Source organism: Tauraco erythrolophus, chromosome 7, assembly GCF_009769465.1.
Source record: "Tauraco erythrolophus isolate bTauEry1 chromosome 7, bTauEry1.pri, whole genome shotgun sequence".
NCBI lineage: Eukaryota > Metazoa > Chordata > Aves > Musophagiformes > Musophagidae > Tauraco > Tauraco erythrolophus.
The window spans coordinates 10,033,387-10,060,396 of NC_141471.1; the positions used below are offsets into that span (position 1 = coordinate 10,033,387).

The 27,010-nt window shown below is 43.9% G+C and overlaps 1 protein-coding gene across 3 annotated transcripts in view; it reads left to right on the forward strand.

The window, feature by feature from the left end:
- DNAJB6 (DnaJ heat shock protein family (Hsp40) member B6) overlaps positions 1–17,448 on the forward strand; it is a 67,127-nt gene extending 49,679 nt beyond the window's left edge. For 2 of the 3 annotated variants that reach the window (XM_086614908.1, XM_086614909.1), the window contains exon 9: positions 7,652–9,196. In XM_086614908.1, coding sequence (XP_086471034.1) covers positions 7,652–7,965 — 314 coding nt within the window. In that variant the 3' untranslated portion in view covers positions 7,966–9,196. Of the gene's footprint in view, positions 1–7,651; positions 9,197–15,848 lie in introns of those variants that run through there. The other variant, XM_086614910.1, reaches the window with a different exon arrangement.
- The last annotated feature ends 9,562 nt before the right edge of the window (positions 17,449–27,010 follow it).

Genomic DNA, 27,010 nt, shown 5'->3' on the forward strand with positions numbered 1-27,010 from the left:
CGAGAGTCGCTCCATCAGTCAATATTTCTTCCTAAATCTCATCACCTTTTCTTTCCATCATTTCCCAGAGACTTTACCACCACCTCCCGTGCTGCCTCTGGCCGCTTGTGGGCTGGTTTTCCCCCCTCGCAGGAAATGCCCGGCTCCCACAGCGTACATGGACTTCTGCAGAGGGCACCGATTGAGGGCTGACCATATCTTTGGTTTTCAACCAGCTGAGCTCTCCCGGCACCGCTTGGCTAAGTGTTTCCTAGCATCATGCAGGAAGGACGTCTGCCACCGTGCCAAACCCTGAATCTCCTCCTGCTCTTTATTTGATGGTAGTAGCAGCACTGAGGAATGGGCCATTGTTCTGGAAGAAAAACGATTGCCAAAAATTGGTGAAAGCCACTGATTTGCGTGAGACGACTCAAAACCTCGTCCTTCATCCTGTGCTTTAGCTGATGAACTTCAGTGTTGGAATAAACTCCCTTTTTGGTTTACAAAACTCTGGCCGTAGCAGCCATGGTGCAGATGGGGCAGCTGCTCCAGCATTCCCCGGATAGTTTCTGAGTGATTTCAGGCTCTTTTGGCTTTTGAGACTACTTGCATTTTTTTTTTTTTTTTTTGTGAGTAGATTTTAAAATGGCTGCTTTCTCTCATAAGCATCACAGCAAATAGCAAGAGACCGATTTTTAAAGGCTGTCGCTCTCAAACTGAGACAGTGACATTTTCCAAAGGGAACTTGATGCAAATTTTAGTTTCTGTCAACTCTGACAAACCCTGAAAGAGACTTTCATAACTCCTGCTGTTAAGCATCCCAGTATTAGTGTTTCCTGGCATTTAGAAACAAGTTTAAGAACAATTAATCAAAAGAACTTGCTCAACATAGCCTCCAGTAATGGTGAGGGAGTATTTCCTTGGCTGAGCGTGCTGCCTACAATTTCAGGAGGGGTGTGTGTGCACATGAGGTTTTGGAAATTACCCTGGGCTGGTTATCTTATAATGAGCATCCCTTGCTCTCAACAGACATTATAAGAAACTGTGATGATTTGGCAATTTTCTGAAAATTACTTTCAAGTTTAGTCCCCCAAATTAGACAAATTAGACCACTTCTTCTATGTTTCAGTAGAGTTACTTGGTCTCCTGATGTTTTCTCTATGCTATATTAGATACGGAGCTTTTAAGAGAAGAAACAAAACAACCAGTTAATCTCCAGGAATTTTTCAGGGCTGGGTAATCCAGGCCTGTAGACAGGTTGTTTCCATTAAATAAGTTCTCAGCTCCAACGAGCTCCTGTAAACTACGAGATTTCCCAGCACATACCAGACTTGAGTCTCAGAAGAACCCTGGTATCTTCTGCTAAGGTAAATATTAATACCGAAGCTGCTGTAACAGCAGAAAAGTTTATCAGTACAAAAATCTTATCAACAGACTACAAAGATCATAGTGCTATTGACTTCAGATAAGTGTATTTAAGTGGGGATTTTTTTCTTTCTCTTTGGGTTGCTCCTTCAGTCACAGCTCGGCTCTGCCCAGCAGCAGCGGATGCGGTTGAGCCATCACAAGCTCCAGTGCCCTCTGTAGGCGCCGGGTAAATTCCAAGCCCTTGTAATAGGAGGGGGAAAAACATCAAGCAAAGCTCTTTTCTTTTGCACTCTTGTTTTGTTGTGAGTCAGCATCAGTAGCAGCTCAGGCAAACATCAGACTTCTAACTGAGTCCTCTCTAGAAGCAGCAATATGGTGCCCCTCTCTAAGCTTCGGCAAATACACCACCTCTTAACTTTGGAGTCTTACAGTATTAGAAAGACGCTTTGCTGGTCATCATTGAGAAAGATTTGAGTGGAGTAGGTTTCCTGCAAGCTGTCCTTGCGCAACCTGCTCCCTGGAGCTTTAGCTCGGAGCCATCTTGTGTCATTAGATAAAGCCAGGTGTCCCTCGCCTCTTGCATCTTCTTCTGATGCTGGTTACGGGAAGGGCTGCACGTTGTTCGCGGCCTCGGGGAAGTCTTCCTTTGGACTGAGTAAACCGGTGTGCCTACTTTTTGTTTCTTAATACAGGGGAAAACCCTGGTTATATATAGCGAGATTTTTTTTTTTTTCTTGGTTAGGTGTGTGAGGAAAATAGCATGCAAGCAGTAGGGCTGCTGTGTGGGAGCCCCGAAGGCTCCGCTTCCTCTTGTGCGGGAAGTGACCTGGTAGATGTAAATAAGTGGTTCGATATCCTCAGGACGTTTACCCCGGTTTGTTCGGCATGTTTCTGTTAATTGCTATCTTGCCATTAATTACTGCCGATTCCTGGTAGGATTTCAGTTCGATTCCAGGACGTACATGGACGTTACTTAAATGTAACACAAAATAACAATGCTAACTCATGCAGGGCTGCTTTCCTGTGAAGCGTTCTGTGGGACTTACCCGTCCCACCTCACCTGGAATATCCTCTGCCTTAGTGGTTTTATTCCCATGTATTATCTTCGTTTTCCAGGAGCATACGCAGCCAGACCCCTTTGGTGTAGCTGGCAGCTCTCCCAAATCGCCTGCCTACTCCAAGAGTTGTACTCATGGTTTGCATTAGACACATAAAATCGATGTATTACCGAATAAATAGGACTTGGCAGTGACTTTTCTGATAACGTTGCCCCTTGCGATAGGCAATGTTGCCCTCTACTGGTTAATTACAGGTTAAAGGATCCATATTTTCCCCTTTCGTACAGCAGCACTTTGCTATGAGAAATTATTTTTCAGCCCAAGGGTCTTCTATTGTTGCTCAGAGCAGAAGGCAAGTTTTGGTCCTAATGCAGCTTTTTAGGATGCTACAGCTAGTGTTTGATGTCTTTTTCCCCAGAAGCTGCTTTTCATTTGGGAGAACCTGGTGCACCAGAAAACCAAACTTTAATTATTGTTTTTAAATGTTACTAGTGATGCTGAATCCTTCATTTTCAGAATCAACCCTTAGAAACGTAGCTTCTCCAGACTGGTTTTGCAAGTGAGATAAGTGCAAGGTTTTTAATTATTATTTCCATTAGTAGAATAAGATCTTTTGCTTAACGCTCTAATCTGGATGCTGATTCCAGCAGCCCCTGATAATTGTCCCCTTCCCTGCCCCAGCTGGGGCGGCTGCACCATGAGCTGGATCCAGACACTGAGCTGCATTAAAAATAAGCTCACAAAACAGAATGTTATTTTTAGCCCAGGTCAGTCCCCTGCTCGGGTTCATGGCGCGGCTGCCCAGGCTCTAACGTGGGTGTTGCTGGCTTGGGGCTGTGGGAGACGGCAAGAAGGGGCCGTGGGGGGAACTGGGGGCTGTTTAAAGCTGGAGCATCCTGAAAGTTGCTTCTCAAGTGGATGTTCCAGCTCTGAACTTGGCTATGGAGCACTCCCTCCCTCCATCTAGTCTTCCTAAAAGCCTTTTCCAGGACAAACATCACTGCTGACAAAACTCCAGCAATGTTTAAGCACTTTTTGGTGGTAATGCCATGTGTGGCTGATCTTTGCCAGAGTAAATTGTTTTCAAGGCTCATATTCGCAGTTGGTACAGCTCGCTTTATTCAGAGTCTGGCTTGAATGTTTCAAATATGTGTAAAGATGTAGAACAAGAGAAAATAATTGATGCAAATGACACATTAGTTTTGCTTTGCAAGGTGTATTAAAGATAGGTGATCAAAGATTCGGAGGCTCATACTGTGCACAGCACCGTAGATAATTCAATATTTGAATCACAGCCGATGTGACGTTATGGCATTTAACTAATTTGTGGTGTCTGCTCTCCTGCAACTCTGAAAGGGGAGAAAAATTGTGGACAATTTTTTGGGGTCTATTTATTGAACTAAAACTTGTTTTTACTTCAGGGGGAGATGAAAAACTGAATAACTCTGTTGGGTGATCAAGATGGATTTAATCCTTTCAGTATTTAAAGAGGGCTTATAAAGAAAGATGGGGATAGACTTTTTAATAGGGCCTGTAACGATAGGACATAGGGTGATGGTTTTAAACTAAAAGAGGGCAGATTTAGACTAGATATAAGGAAGAGATTTCTTATGATGAGGGTAGTGATACACTGGGACAGGTTGCCCAGAGAGGTGGTAGATGCCCCATCCCTGGAAACATTCAGGGTCAGGCTGGACGGGGCTCTGAGCAACCTGATCTGGTTGAAGATGTCCCTGCTTATTGCAGGGGAGTTGGAACTAGATGACCTTTGAAGATCCCTTCCAACCCAAACCATTCTATGATTTAGGTGCAAAATGTGCTGCCTGTGTGCTGGTGGGGAGCAGCTCTGCACTCCCCAGGGTGTCCAAATCTGAGGAGCTATGCTCCAGGTTTTAGCACAGAATGCCACCTCTTTTGGGACAAACAGTGGGTTTGAACAACTTTACAAACAGCCCCTTCACCACTTGTTCTCAGGGGATGATATCTAAGTGTTTCATGTCGATTCCCATCCTCAGCCACGTGCCCTTTCCTTGCACTTCAGCCGCAGCTGCGTGGCACAGATAAATCCTGAGCAGGAGCAGCCAGGTTCTGCGTGTCGGACTGGTGCAGGCAGCACCCAGCACAGCCAGGGCCCTCCTGGGTTCCTCGGGTGCAGCAACTTCAGCTGATGCGATGGTGCAGTGCAAGGTCCAGCTTTGGAGTTTAGTTTTGGATCATTTTTGAAGGAGAGAGAAATACTCGTTACAGGAATTGTCTGTTTGTGGGTTTTTTTTCTTGGTGTGTAATCTCTCATGGAGCGATTGAACTGTGAACCCCGCTGGAGGAGGGGACAGTCCTTGCTCTGGGCCATTTGCAGAAGAGCTGCAGGTGGAGGACACCCCAGGCAAAGCCTTGGAGAAGGTGTATCACGACTTTTCATAGACAAAAAGTGGCATAGTTCATAGAATCCTAGAATGGCTTGAGTTGGAAGGGACCTTAAAGATCATCTAGTTCCAACCCCCCTGCCATGTGCAGGGACACCTTCCACTACAATCAGGTTGCTCAAAGTTTGCCTTGAATGTTTCCAGGGATGGGGCATCCACAACATCACAAGTTGTGAGGACTTGTCCCAAAACTCACAGTAGGTGTGTAACACACAGGTGTCGTTGTTTTCCAGAGTCAGAGCTGTGCTTGTACCGTCAAGAGCTGAAAGCTAAAACCTGCTCTGGAGAGCAGCTCTCGTGGGTTTTGATAAAGCAGAACAAGCTCTCCTGCCTTTTCTCTTGGCTGCAGTTGATTTAGTTGGAAATCTGGAGTACAGAATATCTTTTGCATTTTTATCTTTTATTTTAAGTTGGCCTCAAGCAGTGAGTGCTTGCTGGAAGATTTTGCTGTGACTTCATTAGGTGCTCAGCATTGTGGGCCTGGTGGCACAGCTCAGTTCCCAGAGCAAGGGAGCTTTGTGGGAGCGTTCACTGCAAGCAACAGATCAAGGAGCCATCAGGGTACAAGAGGGCATCAGCACGCAGCAATGCTGCAGGTACGTCACCAGGCAGGAGCAAGAATATTTTGAGTTCTTCCAGTGTTAAACTGTACCTTTCACACCAGCTGAATTAGACTGAAAGTGCCGAGACTGATCTTTAGTGTAGTTAGGAGTGATTCACTGGGGTGTGCGTAGAACATCTGGTTTAATACTTAACTGTGTTAAGTGTGAGTGTGTCTGATCGGGGTGCCTCTGCGATTTGCGCACGCACACACACAATAGAAGTTTTAAACAAGCATCAAGAAAGACTTTGCACATCAAAAGGAAAGCCATGCAGTTTGTGTTTCCATGGGAGGGGAGAGATCTCCTGTTTCTGGTGCGCTATAATTTGTCAGGAAGTGAACTCTTGACTGGTTTTGGTATGTGCAACTGGTGTACAGGGGCTTCCTATGCTTTTTTTTTTCCCCACTCCTGGCATTTTATAGGCTTCATCTTCATAGACCTGGTATCATCAGACTTCAGTGCTGTTTGCATAGCATGTAAAATCCCGTGGGATTATGGGAAATGCCGGCAGTTTTGCATCTGGCGTTTTCTGAGCTTTTCCTCACCCACCGCCTCCCGCAGCTGAAGCGCTGTGCCCCATGCAAGGGGAGGAGAGCTGTCCCACCAGCCCTCTTGTCCTGCAAGGAGAACCACCCACCCAGGGTTTTACACTGGTATGATGCAGGCAGGTGGTGTCCAAACACAGAAATCCTTGGTGTTATCATCCCTTGTGTGTTCAACTTGCTTGCTCGTGCCTTTGGAAGTGCAGGAGAGTCCAGGGTAAAAAAGCATGAGCGTTGGGCGGGGGGGAAGGGGTGTTTAATCACCCAGGAAGAAGAGTCCACTGCGTAATATCTGTGCACATTGGGTGCTCAAACGCACGGCGGGGCGTTGGGAGGCATGTCTTGGAGTCCTCTTCTCCTGCAAGGCCTCGGGTGCTGCACTGCCCTGTGAGATGACTTGTTAAACATATCTTGCCTCCTCTTCCTCCTGCCCTCAGAAGCATCTGCCCGTGTGCGATTACAAGGTAAAGACAACGTGACCTGTTTCGTTTGGAAGTGCCGGTGGTTTGGTGCACACCACGAAGTGGGTCTTACTGCTCTTGTTCCGTACTGCATACGTGGTGCTTTTTCCATCTTCAAAGCATTTTCTAGCCATGACCTAAGAGCACACGCATTAGCTGAGAGCATACACCCCTCCCTAGGCAGCTGATGCCGGGCACATCCCAGGAAAAACTTCCAGAATGTGACACACCACTTCTGATGCAAATAAAATGACGCTGTATTTTGTCAGCTCTATTAAAAGTACTTAGGTAATTGAATTAATGAAAATTAAAAAGCCTTGAGACAAAAGTGGTACACACCTTTCTTCTCACTTTTTTTTCCCTTTTTTTTTTTTCTTATTTTCCCTGTACAATGTCTTTGGTTGGCTTATTTTTTTCGTTATCTTACTGTTTGCTTTTTGATGTGTGGTTATTTTTGTGTGTGTTACGGTAGCGGATTACTTTGCGGCTGTGGTACTGTTACAGTTTCTGCAGCAAAGGAAAGTGTCGTCTGCAAAACAGCATGAGTACGACTGGAGTACCTCATCTCCTCATCTTTCATATTAATTTTTGCAAACATTGGGTTTTTGTTTCCATTGCGTTCAATCACCTTTGCTGTGGGGGCCTGCCTTGCCCCCTGGGCTGTGCTCACTTCTTACATCTTCAATCCAATTTCCTTTCTTCATGTGATCCTTCACACTTCTCTACTATCCTTCCAACTGTGGATGTCCAACATCCAGCCCCTCTGAACCCATGTTGGCTTTATTTCTCTCCCACCATCCTGTAGCCACCATCCCTCCTTTCCCTACAGCTTTTCCTTGAGCTGAGCCAACCCTTCCTAGGCAGACAGTCCAGGTGAAGTGGGATGAGATGACGTTCTCTGCACAGGATGGGAATATTGTCCAGGGCTATATGCTCAGCTCTCTCACCCTGCCTTTTGGAAAAAAGGTAACAGTGGCCCCAGAGTTGTCATATCTAGCTGACTTTTTTGGGTGGCTTCAGTGGTGAGAGGCCATGGATGGAGCTTCCTGCTCCAGAGACTCCCCCATCAGCAGATAGACAGGACTATCTGTGAGCTAACCACAGCCAAGGCAGTAGTTTTGTGATGCCTAATTTCCAGCCCAGTTTTGAGTTTTTTTTCAGGCTGAACTTAAGCATTTTGGGTGCAGCTAACTTTTCTTGCACTCTTTGCTTTTTCAGGTGAGGCAGATGAAGAAGCCTTTGCTGAGGAGTGCAGACGGAGAGGACAACACGCCCTGCCTTTCCAGCCGACCAACCCTCGCCTGCTGAAGTCTCACAAGCCTGCCAGTTCCCCCAGATATGCCTATCATTACAATAGCGATGAGGTGGAAGAACAAGATAGAAGCCGGGTTACGAGCAGCTTGGAGACCCCTTTTTATTTATCAGGTGTGCACAAGCATGTTGATGAGAAATGCGCAGAAAAGGATCCATCAGCTAGTCAAAAGCCAAAACCAAAAAGCCAAGCAAGAGGTTGTTGCTGTGTCTTAACCTAATGTTAGCTCCCCCGTAGAGACAATAAACAGCAGCTTGTGTGCCTTCATCCTGCGTTAGCTCTACTCTTCAATTTAGTCTAGGTTCACAAACGCCTTGGGATATTCAAGGATCCAGGGCAAATATTGTTATGCTGCTGAAGTGCCTACGCTCTTTGTTCTTAAAAGTGAAGGACTTTCAGAGATTAACTGATCGCAATACTTTGCACATTCGTTTACTTAAATTGCGCTTGGCTTCCTTGTCGAAGGAGAAGTTCAGCAACTTGGTATTATTTCTGGAAGCTGTAATTTTAGGCATCTAAATCCTAATAGAGAAGGCTGAGACCAGACCATTCAGGCGAATGTGGAAGCACGGTGATTGTCCCAGTTATTTTTGGAAGTAATTAGTCCTTTGATATATTTCCTGACTGTAATGTTTCGGCAATTTAGTCCAGAGGCCATCTTGGACAACAACGTCCTCATAAATACTTGTTTTAATTTGAACCTGTGGTCACAGATCATCCAGGACAGCCAGGACAGGTTTTTCTGAAACATGATGATGCCTTTCTACTTGCATGTCCAAACCAAGGGCCCTTCTCAGTAATGCTGAATTAGGTGAAGTGCTGGGAAGTGTGAGAGTATGAGGCTCCTCAGGGTAAACACAAAGCATAAAAAACATGCACTGTACCCCAAAACATGTGCTCACATACTCCTAGTGCTGCACCAACTTCTGCTGCATTTATGAGCCTTTAAGTCTAACACTGTCTTCTGTACAGAAGACCTAAAGATATGATGTGGGATGACAGCTTGAAAAAATAGAAGCATCAAGATAAATGTCTTCCTGATCAGTTGCTGAAAGTTTTGTCTCTTTAGGGAAGGCTAAGTTGAATCTTTTATTAAAAAAAAAAAAAAGTTTAAAATTTGTCTACAGAAGCCTGAATAGAACCTCTGGGCTGATGTCCTGAAATGTCTCACACAGGGGTTACAGGTTTTGTCTCCTGTGTCTGCAGCCGGCAAAACAAAACCTTGGTTCTGCATTTGGAGACTTGAGGTTCTCTGCAATCATAACAATACTTGGTATTGGTTTCCAAAGAGCATCTGAGTTCGACATGCATCTTGGAATTTTTGGAGCATTTTTAAAGATTGCTTAGGACTTTTTGCTGTGAATCATTTTATGCTCCAATACAAACAAGTTTGCAATTAACATGTATTTCCAGGAATATTTGTGCAATCACAAAATCCTCTCTTCTACCAGTAGATTGTGAGTTGCCATAAAAAATTCAGAGTGAAAACCTGATTTGCAGTAAGACTAAGATTTTACTATTGCTTTAAATATTCTGCCTGCTGTTCCTCTGATGGACAGGGCTGCTGAAGGACTGGTTGAGTCAGTCATAAAACCTCCGTGAGTGTCTTAATCCCTCCCTGGGAAGTTTGTGCACGAGCCCTGGCCAATAACACCGTTCTCCTTCGTGGGTGTTCACCTCTGCTGACTGCCTTGCCCAGCAAGCAGGCTTCACCAGCACAACTCTGTAATTACACAGACCACTTACTTGCTCTGGCTTGGCTTCTCAGTGATCACTGCGACAGCTGCCGTGCTTACACGGGCCAGCATTGGGAAAGCACAGTGTCTTCTTCTGCTTTGGTCCAAAGCCCACTTGATTCAGTGGAAAACAGTTACATTTCAGTGGTCTCAAACCGGGTGCTGTTCCACCTTGAATCAGGTGGTTTTGCCACCGCTGGCGTGTGGCCCTCGGCAGCGAGACCACGTGGCAGTTTTAGACGTTGTCCCAGTTAGAGCACCTCAAGCAAATCCTCAGTTGTTAATGATTCACCTGCAGTGAAATGATTTTCTTTTCTCAGCTCTAAGAGTGGGAATGTTTGAGTTTTAATTTGTAGGCTTGTAGCAAATTGAAATGAAGGAAAAGGGGATAGGTTTAATCTTGACTACGTGATAGGAATCCCTCTGGAATTGGCTCGCTCTCTCTCTAGGAGAAAAGCTGGTCAACTCGTTTAGACTGGCAACCAATATCCAGAGGTGAGATGGATCCTCTCTTTAGTCAGGATTTCCAGTCATTGCAGTGGGTATTTTAACAAAAAAATTAAAGTTTAATTTGATTCTCCATGTAACATTGACACTTTGCATTTTAGTAGAAATTACTCTGGATTTCATACTGTTCCCGGTTTCGTAATGGCCTTTTAGAATAAAACTTCACCTCTTGTGCTCTGAAGTCACTGCATATCTCAAACAGTTCTCTAGCTCCAAACAACCAATTTTTTAAATATTAATTCAGATGTTACAAGTAATGTGCTCCCTGATGGTATGATGTATGGCTGACTGGTGGGACCCAAGCTGTGTCGAAGCGGTATTAATGCCAGCACAGACCTTGGGTTGCATCCATTAATGGTAGAAGTAATAGTAACTACCCCTAAAAAACTACTTCTCTGGATTTAAGAGTGTTGACCTTTATCTAGCAAGAATGGTTGAAATGTTTAATTGTTAAAATACTGAAAAGTATACGATGTGAAAGATAATTATTTGGAAGATAATATTGCAAGGTTTGCTTTTCCTTCTGAATGAAATAGCTTGCATTAACCTAAACCTCACAACATTAATAATTCATTTTTGCTGCATTTTCATCCACTGGCATCCCTGAAGAGGAAACCACTTTAAAAGAACTAACTTAACTAATCTTGGTCCTTTCCTGGCATGGATTCCTCTGCTGGAAAGTTGAGCTATTTGTACTTTATTTCATCCTTAAGGCAGTCTACGTTCTTTTTACTGACTTATGGTTTCCTGGACTACACTTTACTAACTAGTAAAATTGATATGCTTGGTTATCCAAACTAATTACTTTATAATTCGCTCACATACTTATATTTGGGCATGTGATGGAAAGAGAAAGGAAAGCAAAGCCACTGTTTTCTGTGGAAATCTAATACGTGAGGAATGCTGGAGGTGCGGAGATGGGAGGGAGTTCACTGTCCCTTTGCTCCACATCCCCTGGCTGGAACCATATGCGGATGGGACCGAGTCACAGCCGTACTCTTCTGCGGGCAGAGGGTGGGAAGATTGGATGGTGGATTTGGAGGTTGGCTGGTTGCTCCCTGGCTTAGCCAGAGCTGCCTTCATGTGTGTCTTTTTTGGCTGCTAGTATGAGAGCATCCCGTTACCCATTTACTTCACGTAGAAGGTGGCTGGGTTGCATATGGAAGGGCTTCCAAGGCTGCATAGCCTTGCAAGCTTTTGCTTGCCATGTGGGAGTAAGACCTTGGACTCTATTCAGTAATAGTATTACCTTAATTAATAGCAGGCAAGCAGGTCGTATCTGGCTTGGTATGTTCTTGTAGCAATTCTAGGCAGAACTGGTAATGAAAATAGTATGGTGAGCAAGTATGAAGTCCCAGTAAGTTGCTAAGCTTTCCAGTCCCCTCAAACATCAAAGTTGGAATTACATCACTGGGTTGGCCAGTGAAACTGGAGAACTCGCCCCTTGGATTTAACAGTGCGGATAATTAAATAGTGGAGCGGCATACCTAGACGGGGTGGGATGTTTTGTCACCTCAGGTCTATATGTAAAGGCAGGTTCTCTCTCCATGATGCTCTGTGGCATGGGCAGGAGCTGTGGATGTGGTGAGAGAATTAGCAGGTCAAATCATGGTGTGTGTTGGGCAGTGGCTCGGGCTGAAAGGAGGGAATGTGAAAGTGCAGTGTAAAGCTGTAATTGTAAATTGAGTCACACGCATGAAATTACGCTGAAGCTGTGATCTGGGGTGAATTTTTATAATGGCAAATGCAAGTGTGGTCAGTCTAAAATAACAGATGATGGCTGCAACTCAGAAGTAAGGTAGCTATCTTTGAAATAGCAATTTATCGTTTTGACTAGAGAGATAACTTCTAAGAGCAGAAAAATAGAAAGTGCACTACAGAACTCGACTTGCACATACCCCACTGTCCTCTTAAAGCTCAGTGTGTGTGTTGGAGCCATGACTGCTTTCATGGTTTGAAGGAGGGCAAAAGAATGGCCACAATCTTAGCAAAAAGTTATTAGATTTTGAAAACCATTTTCTCCAGGACTTGAGCAGAAAGCATGTATCCCTCCCACCCCCAACCTCAGTGCTTTAGAGCCTGAAAGTGGAAGGAGGCTCCTCCAAAGTCTTCATCTTTGCAAGAGATTTTATATAATAATCAGGCCATGGCCTTTTATTAGACTCATGTGGGTCAAGCAGCAGCAACACATGTTAATTGTTGGTCCTGATGGAACATCTTGTTTCCTTCTGCTGACTCCTACGTTCTCTCCTATGCTGGCAGAGGAAGGCGGAGCAGACCCATGGTTGCTCTCCGCATCCTGGTACTGCAGGCAGATGCCAGGCAGGGCAGGGAGAAGTAGGATGCCACAGATGGGTTGGGTAGGAGTGTCTTCCCCAGGACACTTGTCATTTTGGATAGATCTCTCGATGTGCGCACCTCCCTTGCAGTTGCCGCCCAAGAATGTGACGAATTTCATGGTCAGTGACTGAACAAACCCATGACTTTGGGAGGTACAAATGGCAGAGAAGTAGAAAGCCAGAAGGAAAGTCCATCTGGGACACAGCAGAGAGGTTTCTCAATTTATTTTGGTTCTTGCTGAGTGGTTGAGGGAGTTGCTACTAAGCGTTGTTGGAAGTTGGTTTCAGCCTTCAGCAGATTTATGAAAGCTGAAAGAGCTTCTGTGCTCTTTATTGCTCTTCTGGAAGTAGAAGAGAAGGGGATGAAATGGAAAGAGCAGGTCTGCTGTTTGTTTTAGACAAGAATTATTCAGGTTGTACACCAGGTGTAATTCCAAATGGTGCGGATTTTTGCTTCATTCATCTCTGCTCCTGGCAGCTGACAAAAGCAAGAATATACCAAGTTAGGTGATTATCTGCATTTCAGTGAATCTGTCTTCCAAATGTCAAAACTTGGGGAAGCTCTCAGCAACCTACTCTCCCTCCACCCTGTAATGCATTTCCAGAGTTTAGATGGCTAACAAATGCTTCTAAGGGTGGGCTTTGAAAAGCTCTTCTCCAAGGCAAGAATTGTTTGGCTGAAGCCAGTTCATTTAGTCAGGCACTAGCTATTGGAAGTCTCCATGACTGCTTCGTGATGCTGGCGATTCATCAGGACCCAGGTTCACTGCAAATTAATCCAATAGTAATGGGGCTGCTGCTTTCGAATTCAGATTTTGTTCTCTTGTGACTTTGGCGTTAGTCTTGTAACCAAGGCAGCTAAATATGCTTTTAATTAGTGCTGGTCAAAGTATTTGAGTGGAATAAGCACCAAAGCGTTACATCTTTAGTGTGCGATTTTTATTCTTGTTAGAACCTGTTTGGATCAGGTTTTTGGCTGTTATCACCCAGCGTAGCATCACTGGAGCTAACAGACCGGTGAAGTTTGACCTGTCCTTTCTTCTTCAGTGGAGGTAGAAAAGGCGATGGTTGAGAGTGAAATTATTTATCACAGCAGGCTTGAAACAGAAAAGACCTGGCAGTTTTCTCTTGAGGAATACTCTGTATTTGTGTGTTATCTCCTACTTTGGCCAATCTGTTTCTGTGTGTCAGTGATAACACTTGAAAGATTTCTACTTTTCACCCTTATCATTCCGGAGGCTGGTAGAAGCCGTGTTGTCAAATGCCTGAATATCTTTATACCGCATTATTTTAACATTTGAGTTGTTTCATTTATAGGACAATGAATTATGTGGCATTCATTTCGAGTCATAATTTACACTGACTCACAGTTTTTAAGGAAGAGTTGCTAGAATTGCTTTCAAAGTCTCAAACATTTGAAGGAAATGGACTGTTGCAAAAAAAAAAAAAGTATTATGCTATAAAATAGCAGTATCAAATGCATTCATGCCTGGATGTGGAAGACTTTTAGAAATACTGACAGTGTTTTGAGAATAAAAAATGAGAAAACTATGAAGCTAATAACCTGTTTGGGTTTAATGATCCTTTCCCAAATATCTGTGTTAATGTTTCATAGTTATTACATGAACTAGTTCTGATCAGCTGATATGATGCTGTTTTTCCCTCCAGTAAAGGGAAGAATCCTTTGACTAACACCCCTCGGATGACTGATTCTCAAGAGTCAGCACGTCTCTTTCGCCTCTGTTGGCCTCTGTGGGAAAGCAAAGAGATGCTTGAGCCCTTCTGGGACGTGTGCCTTACAGCAGTAAATTAAATGCCAAGGGATCCTATTTTTGACAATGTATAGGTGACCAAGGGGCTGACATCAAAGTAAACTTCATGGATGGAAGTTCTCATTTAGGAGCCGTTCACGCAGTGTCCCCAGGGAGAGGATTGTGGCTCGGGAGGGTGGCAGGGTGCGTGGAACACGCAGCGTCATCTGCAATTCCGCAAAGCACTGCCAGTTTTTCTCTTCCCTAAACAATAGAACTGGTTTCCACTCTAACTTTATGCAGGCTAATCGCTCATGGCAGAATTTCTAAATAAATATCCTGCTTCTTGACTCAGATGATTGCAAAAGATGAAGTCATGCTGTTGATACAGCGTAGGAGCTAGAATGATAACCTAGGAACGGTTTCCCTTTGCTCCAAGGGAGTGTATTTCCTTTAACGCACAAGCTTTTGATAATGCCTCAAGTGATTTTAGCCCAAAGACTATCTTCTGGTTTTCCCCAAGCCTTGAACTGAAGAACTGCAGTTCTCCCACAGGCACAACCCTAATTGCACTTGGGAGGAGCTCTCATTAGGAGCAAACTTCAGCCACAGCATGGCTTCATGCTCCTCTGACCTCCCACCACTTCCTTTTCCCATCTTAATTTTGCTATTGGTGCTAAATTGATGGAGAACCAGGTGCGATGGTGACATGGCTTCCTCAGGGTCATCTCTACCTGCCTGCAGATAGAATAGGGGGAAGAAAGAGATGTGCAGACAGGCAGAGCTGGGCCTTTCCTGGGCCATTCCTCTGACTCCCAGCCCTGCCTCTCGCCTGGCTCCCAGGGGCTCCTCCGCTCCATGCTGGTCCCATTCACTGGACTGTGCTGATTCCCAGTGGCAGAGCACCGCTGAGCTTAAAGGTCCCTCCAGCTATCTCAAAGCATCACAGAGTGATCGTCTGAGGGAAACGTTTGCTGGCTTTTAGATTTCGAAGTGCACTCGATGTTGATGTGGTGTTGGTTCTGCACAGTTCACGGTCCATGCAAGTCTGCTATCAAGTTGCATTTTACTGCAAGTTTGGAGGAAAGGGCAAGATGCAGGGCAAGAACTGTTTTTCACACATTTTTGTGGGGGGAGAAAAACATTGGGATGATGATCACATGGCTGGAAGCTTGTGCCTACTGAACCTGTAGCAAATAAGTGTTGCTTGAACTTAATGATTCCATGCACTATTGGAGCTGCAGTAAAATATAACCTATGGTGCATATTTAAGCATGAGCAGGCTGATGACCTGCATATAAAATGCGTATTGGTAAACACTGAGCACCTTCTCATTTACTCAGGATTCTTGGCATTCCCTAGCCTTAAAATGGAAATGCAAATATGATGGTAACTCTGACTACTGTGAGCAGGAAATGCCAGTACTTAAAAAGCTCCTGCCGTATAAGTCTTATTTATTGCTTCCATTTTGAAAATTATTCTGGTTTTGCATGTGCTCTAATTTTGAAGCTTTTCCTGAATGGCTTTGAAGTCTTTTGAAAGTTCTCCAGATCTTTTCAAACTTCAAAGATTGATAGCGTTTTCTTTCTATCCTATGTAAGAGAGACAGTAGAACTGGGAGTATAGTAGAAATGATCATTAAAAAAATCACATTAGAAAGCTGGTGCATTTCTTTAAGATTCCTTAAACCATTCAGAGAATGTGTGCTTTTGCTAGAGGGAAAAGTCCATGAATGCTATGCACAGTGTTTTACAAGCCGTGTTTCCTCAGGACACAAAGAAGGCAGCAAGAGGAGGAAGCAGAAGCAGAGAGAGGAACAGAAGAAGAAGAAGTCAACCAAAGGGAGTTACTAAAATGGACTTCTCTGCTATGCCCATACCTTTATAATAATGACAACTTCATGTTACATTTGAGCACACCTCTTCTGTGTATATCTTTTGATTGTTCACACTGCTAGCAAGGAAGTGACTCATGTTTAAAACTGTACTAAAATTGCACTATGTTATTCTTTTAGTTTCACGGAGTGGCTTTCTTGCCAGTCAGGTTAGGGAATTCAAACGAGGCTGATCTTGGTTAGAAGCGTGTTATGTTTGAAGATTGGAAAGCGTTACAGAATTTCTTACCTCTTCCTTCCCTGGGACTAAAATGACTCGAGTCTGGTGTTTGTTTGTCTGGTAGGATATAAAGGGTTGTGCAAATGCCTGTTTGTTTGGTCACTCTGGCATCAACATCAGGCCTGTTGAAAGCAGAGTCCTATTCACTCATGTCATTGAGAATGGGGTTGAGACATGAGCTCTTATAGGGTAATTTATGCAAGCTTATCAGTGACTTTTATGGTTGTTTCTTTTTTTTTTTTTTTTTCCCCAGGCTGGGCAGCAAAGGTTTGTCCCTGCTATTAAGATGTTCCTTCATTTTAAATTATATCATGAAGTTATATCTTCTGATTTTAAGAAACTTAGTGTGATGATGGTCTCCTGTAAGCACTCCTACTGATTTCCTTAAGCATAGTTGACTCTCGATGAATCATTTAGTGAAATCATTCCTTATTTTAAAAGTTTATTTTTGGAACATAGAGACAAATGATCCAAGTGCTACTTTAAAACTGCTCTGAGTAGTTTTTAGATAACAAACATTTTTCAGCATCCGTATAAGATTTTATCAAGTTGTTTCTGCAAAGAACTTACACCTTTATGTTTGAAAGCATTTTGCATCGATTTTATTGCAGGACTAAATTATTTTTTAGCTTGAAAAGTTGTCTTCAATTTAAAAGAAATACATTTTTTTTCTGGCAAGATTACTTCCTTGCTTCCCATACTTGTCTCATGTGCATGACACATTGCTTCTCTTAACCTTTTAGTTTGTACAGAGCCCTTCCGTCACCTTAAGCATTTACCTGCATGTTTCTTGTCAGTATGTTGCCTCTTCTTTTTATCCTCTAGGTAGGAGTTATCAGCTTATGGTTTTGTTTTGTTTCTTTTGTTCTTCCTCTTGCCAATATGTTGTTGATGTAACAGACTTAAACCTGGCAATATTGAAAGTCCACAGCTCCTGGAGAAACTCACTCATCCTAATGTTTAAAAGATGTAGCAATGCACATAATGGTGTAAGGAAGAAGCTAAACAGAAAAATCAAGTCTGCCTTCTAGCATGGTTTGATATAACAAATCCTGGTGTCTTTGGTATCTGAATGGTTTAGCTTCGAATGCTTACGTTACCCAGTGTAACCCCATGCAAGCATATAACCATACATGAACTCTGTTAGGGTATTTAAATTATGGTTAATATGAAATAAGACTGAGTACTGGTTTTCTGTCACTTAAGTACCACTTTTTTTGTTGTTGTTTTGTGCAGTGTTACTAATATTTAAAAATAAAGAAAATTCTCCTTTATACTTTGTCCTCTTGCACTGTACCGTAGACTAGAGCTGGCATCAGTTGTCCATGTTTAGTTTCAATTAAAGTTCATGCTGTAAGCACAAGGGAGAGAATCTGCATTCAGAAAAAACCCACAAACATACCCGGTTATTCCTTTTGCTAAATCCATGAGCAAGTTGATACAGTCCCTGTGTCAAATGGCTGATACTGGAAAACGAGAGATGGTTCTGGCTGGAAACATCACTGTAAGGAGCGTATCCCTGAAACAGAGCTTACACATTAGCCATGCGAGGAACAGTCATCCTGTATAATACACAACACTTTGAATTGCATCCCGTTGAGTACACTTTCCATATTCTGGGAGAAGTACTTCCCCCCCATACGTATGCCAATTTGAAGTTATTTGCACTGCTTATTTGTTGGGAAAATGGTGAGTGCTTTGGAAAAGCAGAAGAGGTGGAGGAAGGGAGAGGTGACACCAGCCTCCCTCAGGCTGTCCCTGTGCTGTCTGCAATCTCACGTCACAGGATGGAGTGGCTCTGGATCAGGAATGTGCCTTGAAGAGTTAGAGCAGACTGGGATTTGGTACATAAATATCTTCTTGACTCTGATCCCTGTGTTAGGCTTGAAGGAGGAGGATAGAGCACTAATTAGTTAAGAGACCTGAAGGTAGGCTCTAAATTAGTTAGGAAGCCTGTCTTACCAAGAGCATCCTTATCCCATCAGAAAAGTACTGGCAAGCTTGCAGCTGGGACCTTCCACGCTGTGCCTCCCGTGGGAAGAAACTCCTGGAAAACACAGAGTTTCCAGAGGAGGGAACCATGGGCATAATCTTTCCTATAACTACCTAGAATCTGCCTAAGCTTGCCCAGAAATTAAGAAATGTGGGCTCATGGCCCTTGAGCCGAATTCCTTCCTTCAGCCTGATTATTTCCGGATTTTAACAGAAAGGTGACTGCTTAACTGAGCAGCATGAAGCAGGGATGTCAGCCTGGGTGCAGCACCATGATCATGGGGCTGTGCTGCTTGCAGGTGCCACGTATGTATGAGCAGGCATGTATGTGAGGTCTTTGTACCCCAGTGCATCCGTCTCCAAAGGTGAAGGCTGCATGATGATGTGGTTTCTTAAAGTATGTGTTGAGGCAGGAAAAACGCAGGTGGGCGTGAGATACCACAACTGATAACAGATGCTGCTGGCCCAAGAGTGGCTGTGAATAAATGTATTGTGAAAGTTAGAATCAGATTCCCGACCATCCTACGTTTCTGTGGAAGAGCTGAGGACAGGAACAGAGATAGTTTAAATACGGACCTGATGTGATTTAGAGAATGTATTGCAAAACAATTTTTTACAGAGCAGACACCTGGGCTCAGAGACTCGAAGTATTCTCAGTCCCTTTAATATCCAGCATAATTAAAATGATACACTGAAAACAAAACAATTTTATCTTAAGATAGGGGGACACAATCACAAACAACATACCAACATATAATGGTTCCTGCTCCTCACTTGGAAGCTGCCACTATGAAAATGGTTTCATTCAATTGTTTTTCCATACCTTTTAGAGATGTGCCCAGTCTGCTCTTTGAACTACAGTTTGGCAAGACTTTGATCTTAAATAAATGATCTCAGAGAATGTAGGTGTCAAAATGATAAAAATGTTTTTTTCAAGTTTTTGCCCAGTCTCCATTCAGTGCTGCTGCTGCCCACCTCCGTGAGCAGCTTTCAGACCTGTAAATCCTACTTCTAGAGGTAACACAAAACTCAGTTTTTCTGTCAGCTCGGCTGCCTTTACAGACTTGCTTTTTTTGCCAAATTTCAGAACAATCTCATGATACTTTGTATCTATTTGTTGAAATAACACACTGAAAGATGCTTCTTTTCAAAAGAAGAGAGCTACATACCCAGAAAATGCATGATAATCATTAGGGAAGCACTAAACTGCCTGTTTTCCTAAGAACATTTGAAATGTGGGACTCGTATCCACTTGTTCTGCAGGAATGTTTCTAGACATGTGCCACCAAACTGATGCCTTATCAAGTGGTGGGATTAGCTTGATACTATATTGAATTTCACTGTTTTATTCTGCCTATACAGAAATGTATTAACTTCCCTTTTCCCCTTTCATTTTGTGTGCCAGTTGCACAGGATCGTTTATTCCTGGGATGGACAGGTTAGTCCTTATCCATTTCAGATCTCAGTTATCTTCTTTTATGGGCAGTCCTGCTCCTTTACGTCCAGACTTAGCTCACAGTTTAGTGCTCTTTGATGTTACCTTGTCTGGGGAGAACATCACTCCCCCATAACTCACATATTGACGGGGGAGGATGGTGCTTGTCTGGGGAGAACATCACTCCCCCATAACTCACATATTGAAGGGGGAGGATGGTACGATTGCCCACGATTAGGTGTATTTAACTCACCTCATCCCAATAAGCATGTTGGAATCTGGTCTTAGTAGACTTTTTATCACTATTTGCAAAACTTTGCTCATTGCTACCTGTAGCACTGAAAACTCTAAGCAAGGCAAGGCAATTGTCCGCTCCGGCACTTAAAGCCACATATAGATGTCAGTTTTAATAAATGTTTGTATTTGAAACTTGATCGATTCAGCTGCCCTGTGTCAGCACTCTGTGACTTTCACAAGTTTTTCTAGCTAAAAAGGATTAGGTGGGGTGTTGGGAAGTGTCAGTGTCATGGTTTTAACCCAGCCCAGAGACCAAACACCTCACAGCTGCTCGCTCACCCTCCCCTGCCCTTGATGGCATGAGGAAGAGAATCGGAGGGGTAAAGGTAAGGAGACTCATGGGTTGAGATAAGAACAATTTAATAATTGAAATAAAATAAAATTAAAATCAATAATGACAAGAATAATGGTAAAAATAATAATAGAATATACAAATGTGTGATGCACAGTGCAATTGCTCACCACCCGCTGACCAATGCCCGTCCCATCCCCGGCTAGCGATCCCAAAACCGAGAAGTCCCAAAACCACAATCCCGGAAGAGAGAGGGAGCTTCCTGGCCAAGCCTCATCTATATACTGAGCATGATGCTGCATGATATGGAATATTTCATTGGCCAATTTGGGCCTAAGCTCAAATCCTAAGCCAGGGCTTGTGGGTCCGTTGCTCCGGCCATGCCCCCTCCCAGCATGTGGGGAGCTGAAAAGTCCTTGATTTCTTAGCAACATCTAAAAACATCAGTATGTTATCAACATTCTTCTCATACCAAATCCCATACTAAATCCAAACACAGCCCTATTCTAGCTACCAAGAAGAAAATTAACTCTACTCCAGTCAAAACCAGGACAGTCAGGTTTTTTAAGCACCTTGTCGGTGCCCTCAGCCACCGGCTGTTAACTACTGACAGCGGGAGAAGCACTTCCAAAGCAGCTGAGATGACCAAGTGTGAGGTAGGTTACCTTGCTCCTTTCATCACAAGTGGAGACTGCTTATGTCATTTGGCACATCTTCAACTACAGCGTCAAGAATCCCAGGCTTTTCTTCTGCCTCTTCCAGAAGGCTTCATGTTGTCACTGCAAAACCTGCCCAAAAAGCAAGAAGCGAATGCGAGAGGAAGATGAAAACACATGCTCTCCTAATGAGTCTGAATGCTTTGATTTCAGGAAAACGCCTCCATGTCTGCCTGGAAGTGATTGCAGATTTTCTAGGATGTCTTCAAGGAGGGAATGGGATCTCACTGCACTGACTGGAAGTTTAATTGCATCTCTTCAATGCCTGTTTCCATTGGCATGCTCATGCACTGTTCCACTTAAGTAGTACTCATAATTTTTTCCATCCCTTGTTTGGGAAGTGATCATCCTTTGGTCAACACAGAGTGGTTTGCTTGTTCATCAGGCTGCCGGTGGTTGCAATTTAATGAAGTCTTATGATACAACAGGTGCTATTTTTACATTATCTCAATCTTAGAGAGATAATACAGTTGGGAAAATAACTGAAAAATCAAAATTTATTTCCAGGTTTTTAAGATGAAAGCTAACAGTGCAAAATGGTAGATCACTTCAAAGCCAGTAGGCAAATATACCTCTTACATCTACTAGGTTAAAACTTATGAAATATATGTTTCTGCCTGATTTTCGGAGTCTCAGTGTGTGACGTTTTTGGATGGTTTAATGTGTTAAGCTGAGCAGTGCTGGTTGCATATTGCTAAGTGAGACCAAGAGACAGGTTGAAGCTCCTTAAGTAGACTGCATGCTCAGACCTGAGGAAGGGAAGGAGCTTCAAGGAGACATCAAGCAGCACTAAGCAGACACTTCCCACAGTATCTAGAAGGGACACGCACCAAAGGTGCACAGCTTGATCCTGGCAGCAGACACAAGTCGCAACCTGCCATACCAGTAGTGTTGTGACAACATGGGTTTTACTGCTTCGGGATTCAAGGCGAGGAGGTAACCAGCACTAGAGCCTTCCCAGTGTGAGTCACACTTTATACCCATAAAAATGATTTGTCAGCTACCTGCCCCACTGTCCTGTCTTTGACAGTGACTAATGGAGGAGGCCTCGGAGGGAGCACAGGAACAGGCTAAGCATATAATTTACCTCACCAGAATGTTTTCCCAGCTGCCGCGCTCTGTGGGTCAGAGGCTCCTGGATCCAGAAATAGTCTTTCTGTTGCCCAGTATTTTTTTCCATTGACTTGTTCAATTGTCTCTTAACCTCGAAAACTGCTCAATACCCAGTGTCCTATGGCAAGGGCTTCCTCACCTGTCTCTGTTGGGCAAAGAGATATCTCCTGTGTTTTAAATCTCTCTCCTGCAGCTTTCTTTGGTTTCCTCCCCTCCTCCATCCCAACATTGGAAGACACCGAACACCACATCCTCATTTACCTTTTCCATGCCACTCATGATTTCACACATTTTGCTCATGCCAGCCTTTAGTTAACTCTTATGGCTCAAGAGGTGCAGCATATTGAACCATTCCTTGCAGAAAAGCCTCTTCCTCCTACCTTTGATCAATCTCTCAGTTACCTTAGGAAAGCTCCTTAAACAGCGCCTGTCGCTCAGCTCCATGAATTGTGATGACTGCTTGCACGAGCATGGCTAGCATTTTAGCAACTTGCTAACACCCTGTTATCAGTCTGACAGGAAGAGACAAGGGCCACGCAAAGCCTGGGACACAGGAAGAGCAGACCAATGCTTGAGACCTGGCTCTGATGCTCTCAGTCTCAGAAGGCTCTCACAGGCTCTGGAATGAGAACGCATGAGCTCATGGCAGTGATGGTATCTCCAGAGCATGGTCCCACACACCTTCACCCTCCTTCCCACCCCCTTAGCTGAAATCACATCATGGGACATTCCTTGGCGGCTGACAGGATGCGCACCTCCTGACTCAGGTGCAGCTCCTGCTGCTGCTCGTCGTTCCTCAGACTGGAAGCGTTAACCGTCGGTAACTCTGCTTGGCTGGCAGCACACGGACTGTGGAGTCAGGGCTTTATTGTAAGAAGCGCCCGGTGTTGCCAATGCCAGTTGGCCCAGTCTCAAGGAAAACCGGCGTTGGCTGCGTGATCCTTGCCAACCAGAGAGACGGGTCTGGTAACATTGGGAAGACACCTTGCTTCTGGTGTGACACATCCCTGTAGGCAGCGCCTGGAGATGTGGGCAGCATGACTTCATGTGTCCCTGATTTCTGCAGCATGGCCCGTGGCAGCACAACAGCTTTTCTACTTCCAACCTCTTCTTGTCCAATACACAGATGGTACTTCCCATCTGTAGCAATCTGAGTTGTGATCTTCCCTATTCCCTGTGGCATCTTTTGTGCAGGGACAGCTGTGTGCAAGTGTTCGCTTACTCAGTTTTAGGGTCACTGACATCATTTTGGGATATCTTAAATGACTGGGGAGTTAGTTATGAGGAAACATCAGAGATGGTAGGGAGGATCTAGAGATATGGGAGGGTGCAGGACATCAAACACTGATTCTTAAATTGCAAAGTCAAAACTGACCCATTGATATGACCCCTAAAAATGTTGTGTCAGTATCTGTCAAAGTTCAGAGTGTGTCTGGCTCTGCAGTTCTGGTTCAGATCCATCTCCACTTTAAATATGATTTTGCCCAATGAGTTTTCCACCAGAGTGCAGACCCAGGCTTGAGTGACAGGTAACCTCTGCTTGCTGTGCCTCTGCTCCAGCAGACAGCCCTGCTGCAGTTTGCAGGAAGGGTTTTTTTGGATGCACCTGAGCCCATGGGCTCTTCTTTCTCAGTGGGATTCAGGTTTGGTGATGATGTTTTTTTAATCAACGAAACGACTTCCCTTGGAACCACAGATTTTTCTATCATGAATACCTAGGAAAATATTATTCAGCTCACGTGTAATGCAAGTCTCAGGTTGCATTAGGAGATGGGATGTGATAGAACACGATGGTAATGAGTCACCTCATATCATGTTTTATTGTGATGTGTCAGCTGAGAAAGCTAGAGAGCTATAGGTGTTTCTACCAGCCTAATTATGAAACAACCGCTGGTTCATGCAGAGATTACTAAATTTTTCCTAGGCTAGTTAGCAGATAGGTTGAGGTCTGTGGTTTAGCAATGTTTTGTTCAAGTTGCTAACAATGAGCTGCCTCAGAATCTATTTTCCACCCAGAAAAGTCATCAGTCTTTTGTTACCAATGGTTAACCTTGCTCAAAAACTCCAGTCATCAGGAGGAGACTGTCTCTCCCAGCAGACAGGAAAGTTTGTGACAGTCTTTATTTTAGGGCTCCTTTCTGCTGGCATTGACTAGAAGAGGGTAATAATGCCATTGCCTGTCACTGCTGTAGAACTGAGAATATGAAGGCATGATGTGAAAAGTCAAGAGGTTAGAGGCTTTTTTTTCTCAATTTAATCCAGAGAGTGACACATGCCCAGACACCAGCAGAAAAATTCAAAGGGTTCTCAAGGCAAGCTTTTAATTTCCATTACTGCTGGCAGTCATTAAGAAGAAGCACACAGGACCCTTCAGGACATCACACCAGCCAAGGCTACGAAATTGGGTCTATGAGACATGGGTGATGGAACTGGTGGAGGCCACTGGGTCTCAGTCCCTCTCCACCACTGGTCTGGTGAGATCTTAAGCCAACTGCTTTGCCTCCTGCCGAAATGCCCATGGATTTTTCAGGACTGCCCAAGCAAACAGCCACTTATCTAGGCAGTCTGGAAGTATCTGGTGTATATGACCTGCTATGATGACGGTGGGTGAGACTTTTTTTTTTGATGTGTTTAGGTAAATTTTGAGACTAAGGATTTATATGTTCAACTTCTCTTGTTGTACTATGTATTTTGAATGTGAGTGAACTCAGCAGGGAGCTGTAGTTTCCAGCCCCTCACACAGGGGAAAGATTCGGGGCAGGTATACGTGTCTCCTCTCCCACAGCTCCATGGCTTCTCCTGATCATGACCCTTCATCAGTCCCCATCCCTTCAGCCCTACATCTCTATGCAGCCAAAAAAGTCAATTCGGTGAAATGCTCTGGGGCTTTTGCTGTGTCAATGAACAGAGACCAAGGCAGGACCTTTCCCTTCATTTTTATCCTATGGTGTGAACTTCCTTTCTGTAAGTGTCAGTCTCACACCATTAACCCCTTGCAGCCCTGGTTTGAGGAGAAGACTTCCTAGCGGGGTTGTAAATGCTTCAGAGGAGGCATCTGGGGAGGGAAGCTGAATAATGGAAATGTTAACAGACCTTTCATTACACACCCAATACATCATTACTTAATTTCTTTGCTTTTGTCTCCTGTTTTTATAGGTTTCTTTTTCCCCCGATCAATAGTATTCATCCTACTCAGTGAACAGGCTTGTTACTGTTTTTATGGTGTGAAAATTACTGTTGCTTTGACTGGCTCCTATTACCAGGTGACACTGCTTGGCAGAAAACAATGAATCTTCCTATTATTTGGAAAATAAATGTGATTTATGGGAGCAGCAATCGATAGTGGTCTGCGTCTTGCTGTCAGAGTGCTTGCTTTCTTGAAATAAGGCTTTTGCCTTTGGAGTGTGAAGGCTGTTTGTCTAGTGCTGCAGAGCAATTTATAATATATATATTTTTTATTCTCAGCTTTTATTAAGAATTTTTTAAAAGATGATGATAAAGAAACCATCTGTTGTCTTTTTAAGGTGCCTATGTGGAAAGTGGTCAAGTAGGTGTGAAGCTAAGCACCCTGGCAGGGAAGGACATGTGGATACTGGAGATGCTGGAGGGCGGAGGAGGAAGAGGAAAGTCGACTATCGAGCACCCGCTATTGCTTCCCTTCACTTACTGGAGAGATGATGGCCAGCACTGATGATTTATTATTAAAATCCTACAATATGACAGAAAAAAATGGACCAATTTGACTGCAGGGAAGCCGACTTGCTTCACCTGATAACTGTGCAAGACATTACCTAGAGATGTCTGGGGAGGCCTACGAGGCTGTTGCTGTTTTTTCTGTTCACTCTTGCTCTTTTGCAGCAACCTCTCTGCTGCCTACTAGTTGGCCTCATCTATTGTGGGCAAACTCTGCTCCCAGACAGCACAGGTGTGGGTCCTCTTCCTCTAACGCCCATGCATGAAAAGGTCTTGCGCTTCTTGAAGAACTAGTCAATCAAGAACTTACCTATTTGGGGACACTTTTTGTGTCTCTCTTAAGGCAAAGGAACTAAGGGAGCTCCCCATCGCTTTGGATTTTTTTTTTTTTTAATTAAAAATAGACATGGAGTCCAAGTCCCCTCAACTCTTTGGCTTATTCCAGACTTAATAGTGATTTAAACTTCAGTTCTGGTGTCTTTACACAGAGAGAAGAACTTGTCTGGCTGAGTGCATCTGTCAGCTCCTCTGCAAGCAATTACAGTTGAAACTAAACCCTGAACTCTTCTCCATAATTGCGTCTCCCACGCCAAGGAAGAGCAGACACAGCCCCAAGGCAGCAGAGGTAAGGGTCACCTCACCTGGGCACAGGGACCCCACACCTTCAAGGACAGATGTCCTGGGAGAGCTGCAATGTCCCAAACCCCTAGATGTTGGAGAGCCACCCAAGTGGTTCCAGTCCAGAGTGGGAATTTTCACTTCCTAGGAATCAAATTTAACCTCAGCAAATGATTCTGTCCCACAATGCGCTGCCTAAGGTGCAACACTTTTTGCAAAATTACTAGTGAAGGAAGTCCTGTGTCCAAAAAGGAATGTCTGCACAGGAAAGGATGAACGATGAATATACACCTATTACTGCTGCATGAAGGGCCAAAGACACAGGGCCCAAATTATTTCTGTGTGTAGACCTGAGCTGGTCGGAAAAATAGTTAACCAAGAGATTTTCGTTAAGGTATTTTGACAAAGACAAATGTTGCTTTAGGAAGCAGGTACATCAGACAGGAAGAAGTTGATCATTAATTTTAAAAAGTCAATTTTCTGTCAGGTGAAGTTTTATTTTGGACATGTTTCACTGTCCCTTCCTGCCAGCCTTCTTACTCTGCTTTGGGGCTGATTTCTGGTCAAGCTGAAGTGAACACTTGAAAGTTGTTCCTTTCTCCATGGAAATAAATATGCATGTATACATACCCTAAGCACCTTTCCAGTTATTTTCAACTACT